Below are 10,160 nucleotides of genomic sequence, written 5' to 3'. Positions count from 1 at the left end.
AAAGAGAGAATTCTGAGAACAGCAAGGAAAAAGCAATGCATAACATATAATGGATACTCAATAAAATTAAGTGCTGATTTCTCACCAGAAACCATGGAGGCAAGGAGACAATGGTCTGATATATTTAAGTTACTACAAGAGAAAAACTTCCAGCCAAGAATCTTGTATCCAGCAAGACTGTCTTTCAAAATTGAGGGTGAGATGAGAATATTCACAAATAAAGAGAAACTGAGAGAATTTCTAAGCAAGAGACCAGAGTTTCAGGAAATGCTAAAGGGTGAGCTAGAGCCTGAAAAAAAAAAAACACAGGAGAGAGGCCTGGAAGAGAGTCTAGAAATGAAGATTATATCAATAAAAGTAACTAAACATGTCAAAAGTGTGGTGAAAATAAAATATGACAGATAAAACTCAAATAGTCAGGAATAAACTTAACCAATGATGTACAGTTCTTGTATTCAGAAAACTGCAAGTCATTGTTAAATGAAATCAAAAAAGCACTAAATAACTGAAAGAACATTTCATGCTCATGGATTGGAAGACTAAATATCATTAAGATGTCAATTCTACTCAAATTGATATACAGATTTAATGCAATCCTGATAAAAATTCCACCAGCATTAAAAAAAAAAATTGAAAACACGATGATCAAATTTATTTGGAAGGGTTAGGGTCCTGAATAGCCAGAAACATCATAAAAAGGAAAAGCGAACCCTCATCTCCAGACTTTAAATCATATCACCTAGCTATAGTTGTAAAAACAGCATGATACTGGCATAAAGACAAACACAAAGACCAATGGAACCAAATTGATGGTCAGAAACAGACCCTCACATGTATGGTCAAGTGGTTTTTGACTAGCCTGTCAAACCCACACAGCTCAGCAGAGCAGTCCATCCAACAAATGGTGCTGAAAGAATTGGATATCTATAGCTAAAAGAAGGAAAGAGGCCCCCCTATCTCACACCTCATCCAAAAATTAACTCCAAATGGATCAAAACCTAAAAATAAAAGCAAGAACCATAAAAATCCTAGAAGAAATTGTAGGAAAATATCTTCAAGACCTGGTGGTAGGTGATGGATTCTTAAAGGTGATAGGAGGACTAAGATGGTCTACTGATGTTGAATGTATGTAGTTTTAAATAGCTTTACTGTAAAAGTGTGGAAATGTATAACACTATTACTCACAAATAGTAATAGCTAGTTTATAAATGGGGATGTGGCTGAAAATGGTAGTCTAGGGATGTAAATGCCAATTGACAGAATGCTAGAGAATAACCTAGAAACTGAATAGCACAGGAAACCAAGAGGTGGGTGAGAATTGTGATGATACAGATGCAAGAGTGTCCTTTGTGAGCTAGAGTAAATGTACATCACTACTGCAGAATGTTGGGAATGTGGAAAAGCATGGGAAAAATACAGCTGGAGTGACCTATGGATTGTGGTTAGTAGTAATAATATAATATTCTTGCATCTATGCAAAAGATGTACTGTATTGATACTGAGGCAGTATGGAAAACGTGAGCCAAATGTACACTATGGACATGGTGAAAATCAGATATAGCAAATGTTCCTCCATGTGATGGAGGAGTATTGTTTGGGAATTCTGCACATGTGCATGATTGTTTCATAAGTTTACAACTTGTCATAAAAAATATAATTAAAAAATAATAGGATGGGTTGGGAGAAAAACATACCAAATGTAACATAAGGACTATGATTAGTAGTAAGATTTTGACAATATTCTTTCATAATTTGTAATAAATGTCTCACGACAATGCAAGTTGTTGGTGGAGGGTTGAGGTATGCGACCCCTATATAATGTAATGCATGTTCGCTTTGTAAGTTCACAACTTTTACTATACACTTATTGTTTATGTGTGTTCATGATATAAAGATAATAAGAGGGTTGTTGGGGGAAAAATACTTTGGTTAGTAGTAATATTTTGATAATGTTCTTTAATCATTAGTTAAAAAGGTTTAATAACAATGCAAGTTATTGGTGTTGAGTTATGAGAATCCCAGTATGATGTTATGTATGTTTGTTTTGTAAGTTCACAACTACTATTATACACTTATTGTTTATGTATGTTTATGTATGAGTGATAGACTTCAATAAATTCATTAAAAAAATAGAGAAAATGAATAAAACCAAAAGCTGGTTCTCTGTTAAGATCAATAAAATTGGCAAACCCCTAAACTAACAAAGAATAAAAGAGAGAAGATGCAAATAAATACAATCAGAAATGAAAGGGGGGAAGTTAAGACTAACCCACAGAAATAAAGAGGGTCATAAGAGGTTAATATGAGAAACTGTATGCCAACAAATTAGACAACCTAGATGTCTTGGACAAATTCCTAAATAAAAGAACGTAATAAAACAATCACATTTAAAGAGACTGAATCCATCATCCAAAATCTCCCAACAAAGAAAAGTCCAGAACCAGATGGCTGCATAGGGTAATTCTACCACGCATTTTTTTTTTAAAGATTTATTTTTTATTTCTCTCCCCTCTCCCCCACCCCTGTTATCTGCTGTGTCCATTCGCTGTGTGTTCTTCTGTGACCGCTTCTATCCTTATCAGCAGCACCGGGAAGCTGTGTTTCTTTTTGTTGCATCATCTTGTTGTGTCAGCTCTCCATGTGTGCGGCACCATTCCTGGGCAGGCTGCACTTTCTTTCGCGCTGGGTGGCTCTCCTTACGGGGCGCACGCACTCCTTGTGCGTGGGGCTCCTTCACACGGGAGATACCCATGTGGCACGGCACTCCCTGTGTGAATCAGCACTGCTCATGGGCCAGCTCAACATGTCTACCATGCATTTTGAAAAGAATTTATACCAATCCTGTTTAAACTTTATCAAAAAATTGAAGAGGATGGAGAATTACCCAATATATTTTAGTAAGCCAACATCATGCTAATACCAATGTCAAATAAAGACACCACAGGGAAATGGACTTGGCCCAGTGGTTAGGGCATCCGTCTACCACATGAGAGGTCCACAATTCAAACCCCGGGCCGCCTCGACCTGTGTGCAGCTGCCCCATGCGCAGTGCTGATGCGCGAAGGAGTGCTGTGCCACGCAGGGGTGTCCCCCACGTACAGGAGTGCGCCCCATAAGGAGAGCCATCCAGCGCCAAAGAGAGTGCAGCCTGCCCAGGAATGGCGCCACCCACAGGGAGAGCTGACACAACAAGATGACGCAAAAAAAAGAAACACAGATTCCCGTGCCGCTGACAACAACAGAAGCAGACAAAGAAACAAGACACAGCAAACAGACACAGAGAAAGGACAACCGGGGTGGGGGTGGGGGATAAATAAATCTTAAAAAAAAAAGACACTACAAGTAAAGAAAATTACAGACCAATCTCTCCAATGAAGATAGATTGAAAAATTCTCAACAAAATACTTGAAAATCAAATCCAACAGCATATCAAAAAACTTATACATCATAACCAAATGGGATTTATTCCTGCTATGCAAGATTGGTTCAACATAAGAAAATCAATCAATGGAACACATCACATTAACAAACTGAAGGAAAGAAAACACATGATCACTTCAATCAATGCAGAAAAGGCATCTGACAAAATCCAGCATTCTTTCTTGATAAAAACACTTTGAAAGACAGAAATAGGAGAATTCCTCAATATGATAAAAGGCATATATTTATTTATTTATTTTTAAAGATTTATTTATTTATTTAATCCCCCCACACCCCGGTTGTCTGTTCTCTGTGTCTATTTGCTGCGTCTTGTTTCTTTGTCCGCTTCTGTTGTCCTCAGCGGCACAGGAAGTGTGGGCAGCGTCATTCCTGGGCAGGCTGCACTTTCTTTCGCGCTGGGCGGCTCTCCTTATGGGTGCACTCCTTGCGCGTGGGGCTCCCCTACGTGAGGGACACCCCTGCGTGGGGCAACACTCCTTGAGCGCATCAGCACTGCGCATGGGCCAGCTCCACACGGGCCTCCCATGTGGTAGACAGACGCCCTAACCACTGGGCCAAGTCCGTTTCCCAAAAGGCATATATTTAAAAACCCAAAGCCAACATCGTACTCAATGGGGAAATGTTGAAAGCTTTCCTTCTAAGGTCAGGAACAAGACAAAAGATGACCACTGTCACCACTGTTATTCAACATTGTACTACAAGTTCTAGATAGAGCAATTGGATAAAAAAAAAATTAAAGGGATCCAAATATGAAAAAAGTGAAACTCTATTTGTGGATGACATGATCCTATATTTAGAAAATTCTGAAATGTCTACAAACAAATGTCTTGAGCTAATAAATTACTTCAGCAAAGTGGCAGGATACAAGATCAACATGCAAAAATCAGTAACATTTTTGTACACTAATATTGAGCAATCTGAGGAGGAAATAAGGGGGAAAAATTCCATTTACAATAGCAACAAAAAGACTCAAATACCTAGGAAGCAATTAAGAAGTACAGGACCTAAATGCAGAAAACTATAAAACAATGCTAAAAGAAATCAATGAAGACCTAAACAAGTGGAAAGACATTGTGTTAATGGATTAAAAAACTGAATATAGTGAAGATGTCAATCCTACCCATACTGATTGATTTGCAATACCAATCAAATTTCAATAGCCTATTTTATAGAAATAAAAAAGGCAATTACCAAATTCATTTGGAAGGGAAAGTGCACCTGAATAGCCAAAAGCATTCTAAAAAACAAGAGTGACATGGGAAGAATTCAGCATCTGATCTTGAAACATAATACAAAGCTACAGTGGTCAAAACAGCATTGTACTGGCATGAACAAAGACCTATTGATCAGTGGAATAGAATTGAGAATCCAGAAATAAACCCTCACCTCTATGGCCAACTGGTTTTTGACAAACCTACCAAGTCCATGTTAATGGGACAAAACAGACTCTTCAACAATTGGTGCTGGGAGAACAAGATATCCATAACCAAAAAATGAAAAAGGACCCTATCTGACTTCCTATACAAGAATCAATTCAAAATGGATCAAAGACCTAAATGGAAAAGCTAGGACCATGAACCTACTATAAGAAAATGTAGGGAAACATCTTAAAGGCCTTGTGGTAGGTGATGGTTTCTTGGACCTTATACCCAAAGCATGCACAACAAAAGAAAAAATAGATAAATGGGACCTCCTGAAAAGTAAACACTTTTACACCTCAAAGGACTGTCAAAGGGTGAAAAGACAGCTGACTCAATGGGAGAAAATACTTGGAAATCACATATCCGGTAAGGGTTTATGATCTATAAAGAGATGTTACAACTCAACAATAAAAAGACGAAAAACCTGATTTTAAAAATGGGCAAAAGGCTTGAATAGACATTTGTCCAAAGAAGAAATACAAATGGCAGAAAAAAAAAACCCACATGGAAAAATGTTCAAATCACTGATTAAGAAAATGCAAATCAAAACTAAAATGATATATCATTTCACACCTATCAGAATGGCCACTATTAAGAAGGTATAGAACTACAAGTGTTGAAAAGGATGTGGAGAAACAGGAACACTCACTCACTGTTGGTAGGAATGTAGAACGGTACAGCCACTGTGGAGGACTGTTTGGCAGTTCTCAAGGAAGTTGAAATATGGCCCAACAATACCACTACCAGGTATATACCTAGAAAAACTGAAAGCAGTGACATGAACAGACACCTGCACACCAATATTCATAGCAGAATTATTCATGATTGCCAAAAGAAGGAAGCAACCTAGGTGTCCATCAACTGATGAATAAACAAATTGTGGTTTATACATATGATAGAATATTATGCAGCTGTAAGAAGAAATGAAGTTGTGGCGTATATGACAACATGGATGAACCTGGAGGACAGTAGGTTGAGTGAAGCAAGCCTGACACAAAAGGACAAATACTGTATGACTGTGTAACTTATTGTATGACTCCATTTATATAAAATGTAAATATAAATCAATTTATAAAGATAAAAAAGGATTAAAAAAAAGCTACTGATTATACACTTTGGAGAAACTGTAGGATATGTGAATGTATCTCAATAAAATTGCTTAAAAATAAATGTGCAAGAATAGCCAGAAATAGCAGCTATGTATGGAAGGGGAAGCAAAGAAAGTTAGAGTCGTGAAGAATTTTCTTGATTGTTTGTCTATTTTCTGTTTATTATTGAGATAATGAAAATGCTCTAATAATGATTGAATTGATAAATGCATAACTATATGATTATACCAAATACTACTGATTGTACACATTGACACTTAGGATGAAATTATGCTTTATTAATATATATCAATAAAATTTATTTGTTAAAAAAAAAAAGATCACACCTCTAGTGGAAAAAAAAAATACTGGTGCATGCTGATTTAAGAATACCAACCATTTCTTTTTAAACAGAAAAGATCAACTCCAAACCTTAAATAAATGAAAGATGACAACTATCAGGAAAAAAAGAAATAGAGAAAAAAAATGACAGAAGATAATTTTATCTCTGAATTAAGACTTATTTTAATATACATAATGTATAGTACTTCATATAATTTATTAATGTCATTTCTTATAGGACACTGTAATTAATTCAGTGACATCGATATTGACCTCATAAAGATAAAGGATGACAACTGGGTTTTCTTGTGTACCAAGTACAAAACATGTGCTAAAAACTTATCACATACAATAGTTACAGGAGATCAACTTTCAGGTTGACTCAAGTTTACAGTAGTTGCTTCACATGGTTTTCCCTCAAGACTTGGCTGCCACCCAGCGCTGCCGTGTCTGTGCAAATGCCAGCATTGAACTGCCCAACTACCTCCTTTTGCCAGAACCACTTTTGCCTGTTTTACTGCTGCCACTGCTGGATTTGCCAGATGATTTTGAAGAGAAGAGTCTTGTCATGAACTCAGAAACATCAGGCAATTCATGATTGGAATTCAGCATATTCATTGACTGTTCCATCTCCTGCAGAGAGAGACAAAGCACAACGATATGAAATGCACTGGGATCCTTCAAGTAATTTAACTTTTTAACAATTCTCATTATAGGAAAAAGGAGGGGAGTAGAACAAGTAAAAGGTACTGGGTCTGACAATGAGCTCATGTCACCCTTACAACATATCATAACTATGTTGTATCTCCAAGAATTGATTTCTAAGTCCCTTAGTACTAAATCTTTGAATAACGTAGTCTTGGATGACCCCAATGACACTATTTAAAGTAATCAACACATGGGAAACGGACTTGGCCCAGTGGTTAGGGTGTCCGTCTACCACATGAGAGGTCCGCCGGTTCAAACCCCAGGCCTCCTTGACCCGTGTGGAGCTGGCCCACGCGCAGTGCTGATGCGCACAAGGAGTGCCCTGCCACGCAGGGGTGTCCCCCGCGTAGGGGAGCCCCACGCGCAAGGAGTGCGCCCCATAAGGAGAGCCGCCCAGCGCAAAAGAAAGTGCACCGCCCACACTTCCCGTGCCGTTGACAACAGAAGCGGACAAAGAAACAAGACGCAGCAAATAGACACAGAGAACAGACAGACAACGGGGGGGGGGGGGGGGGGGAAGGGGGGATTAAATAAATAAATAAATCTTTAAAAATAAATAAATAAATAAAGTAACCAACACAAATGTTACCAAGTTACTGGCAGGACAGGATTTGGGATTTTAATTTTGAGTGTTTGTCCTCCCCCTTATTGAGCCAACAATCTGAAAGCACTGTTCCACTTTCCACTATATTAATGCAATATCTGTTTCATTTGAATTTTATGTGACCTTCCAAAGGTGTACTTAAAATTGATATTAATTCAAATATAAAAGAAAACAGCGAACATTATTATATGTCATTTTAAAATGAACATAATTAGGGTATTAGCTTGGGCTTTCTCCCCAAAGATAGAATTTATACAAAGGTTTTTAAAGAGAACATGCTTTTACAGATAAGTCCCAGAAAAGGAACATTATAAACCTTAGAAATTTTTAAAAGTACCAAATGACTACAAATGTTTGTGAAAAATAATGAGCTTTGGTTACAAACCAACCACCTTTCTATTATGAAACACATGTTTTTGAACCTAATCAGTGATGTACTGATAAACATTTAACAAATAGAAAACATTTTTCTAAGGGGGAAAAAAAGCACTGATTTGTACCAGTTGCCAGTTTCCATGTGTAAACTCTGGTCATAGCTGATTTCAACTTATCAATGAAACCAACTTACAAAAATTCCTGAAAATTTAATAATCAACTGGTAACCCAATATGAGTCATTAAACTAACTCAATACAGGCATAACTCATAGATATTGTGGGTTCAGTTCCAGACCATTGCAATAAAGCAAATATCACAGTAAAGCAAGTCATACAAATGTTTTGGTTTTCCAGTGCATTTGGAGTTATGTTTACATTGTACTATAGTCTATTAAGTGTGCAAAAGCATTATGTCTTAAAAAAATGTCTATATCTTAATTTAAAAAACATACTTTCTTGCTAAAAAATACTAAGAATTATCTGAGCTTTCAGTGAGTTGTAATGGCTTTGCTGGTGGAGGGTCTTGCTTCGGTGTTATTGGTTGCTGACTGACCAGGGGGTGGTTGCTGGTCAGGGTGTGGTTGCTGAAGGCGGGAGTGGCTATGGCAATTTCTTAAAATAAGACAACAATGAAGTTTGCTACATCAGTTGACTCTTCCTTTCACAAATGATTTCTCTGTAACATGTGATACCGTTGGACATCATTTTGTCCACTGCAGAAGTTCTTTCAAAATTGGAGTCAATCCTCTCAAACACTGCAGCTGCTTTATCAACTAAGTTTAGGTAATATTCTAAATCTTTTGTTGTCATTTCAACAATGTTCACAGTATCTTCACCAGGATTAAATTCTCTCTCAAAAAATCACTTTCTTACAAGACGCAGCGAATAGACACAGAGAACAGACAACTGGGGGAGGAGGGAGGAATTAAAATAAATAAATAAATCTTTAAAAAAAAATCACTTTCTTTGCTCATTCATAAGAAGCAATTACTCATCCACTCAAATTTCATAATGAAATTGCAGCAATTTAGTCACATCATCAGGTTCCACTGGTAATTCTAGTTCTCTTGCTATTTCTACCATATCTGCAGCTACTTCTCCATTTAAGTCTTGAAGTCCTCAAAGTCATCCATGTGGGTTGGAATCAACTTCTTCCAAACTCCTGTTAATGTTGATATTCTGACCTCTTCTCATGAATCACAAATGTTTTTAATGGCATCTAGAATGGTGAATCCTTTCCAAAAGGTTTTCAATTTACTTTGCCAATATCCATCAAAGAAATCACTGTCATGGCAGCAACAGCCTTATGAAATGTATTTCTTAAATAATAAAACTTGAAAGTCAACATGATTCCTTGATCCACAGGCTGCAGAATGGATGTTGAGGTAGCAGGCATGAAAACAACATTCATCTCATGCACATCTCCTTAAGAACTTGGATGACCAGGTGCATTGTCAATGAGCTATAATATTTTGAAAGGAAACTTTCTTTCTTAGGAGTAAGGCTTCAAGAGTGGGCTTAGAATATTCAGTAAATCATATTGTAAAGAGATGTGCTGTCATCCAGGTTTTTTTGTTCCATTTATAAAGTACAGGCAGAATAGATTTAGCATAACTCTTAAGGACTCTAGAATTTTCACAATGGTAAATGAGCACGGACTTTAACTTAAAAGTCACCAGTTACATTAGACCCTAACACGAGAGTCAGCCTGTCTAGTTATGAAAGACCCAGATGGCATCTTCTTCCAACAGAAGGATGTCTCCTCTACATTGAAAATCTGTTGTTTAGTATAGTGTTCTTCATCAATTTTCTTACCTAGATCTTCTGGATAACTTGCTGCAGCTCTACATCAGCACTTACTGCTTCACGTAGCACTTTTGTTACGAAGACAACTTCTTTCCTTAAATCTCATGAACCAACCTCTGCTAGCTATAAACTTTTCTTCTACAGCCTCCTCACCACTCTCAACCTTCAAAGAATTGAAGAGAGTTAGGGTCTTGCTCTGGATTAGGCTTTGGCTTAAGGGAATGTTGTGACTGGTTTGATCTTCTATTCAGACCACTAAAACTTTCTCCATATCAGCAATAAGGCTGTTTCATTTTCTTATCATTCATGTGTTCACTGGAGTAGCAAATTTAATTTTCTTCAAGAACTTTTCCTTTGCATTCACAACTTGACTA

General features: G+C 37.1%; 1 protein-coding gene across 1 annotated transcript in view; it reads right to left on the bottom strand.

Moving 5' to 3' along the window:
- Positions 1–3,441: 3,441 nt before the first annotated feature.
- EMC7 (ER membrane protein complex subunit 7) overlaps positions 3,442–10,160 on the bottom strand; it is a 40,030-nt gene continuing 33,311 nt past the window's right edge. The window contains exon 5 of the mRNA XM_004455349.5: positions 3,442–6,925. Coding sequence (XP_004455406.1) covers positions 6,773–6,925 — 153 coding nt within the window. The 3' untranslated portion in view covers positions 3,442–6,772. The remainder of the gene's footprint in view (positions 6,926–10,160) is intronic.

The sequence above is a fragment of the Dasypus novemcinctus genome, chromosome 3 (genome assembly GCF_030445035.2).
Source record: "Dasypus novemcinctus isolate mDasNov1 chromosome 3, mDasNov1.1.hap2, whole genome shotgun sequence".
NCBI classification, from domain to species: domain Eukaryota; kingdom Metazoa; phylum Chordata; class Mammalia; order Cingulata; family Dasypodidae; genus Dasypus; species Dasypus novemcinctus.
The sequence above is the reverse complement of the archived record's forward strand: the minus strand, read 5'-3'. Positions and strand labels throughout refer to the sequence as shown.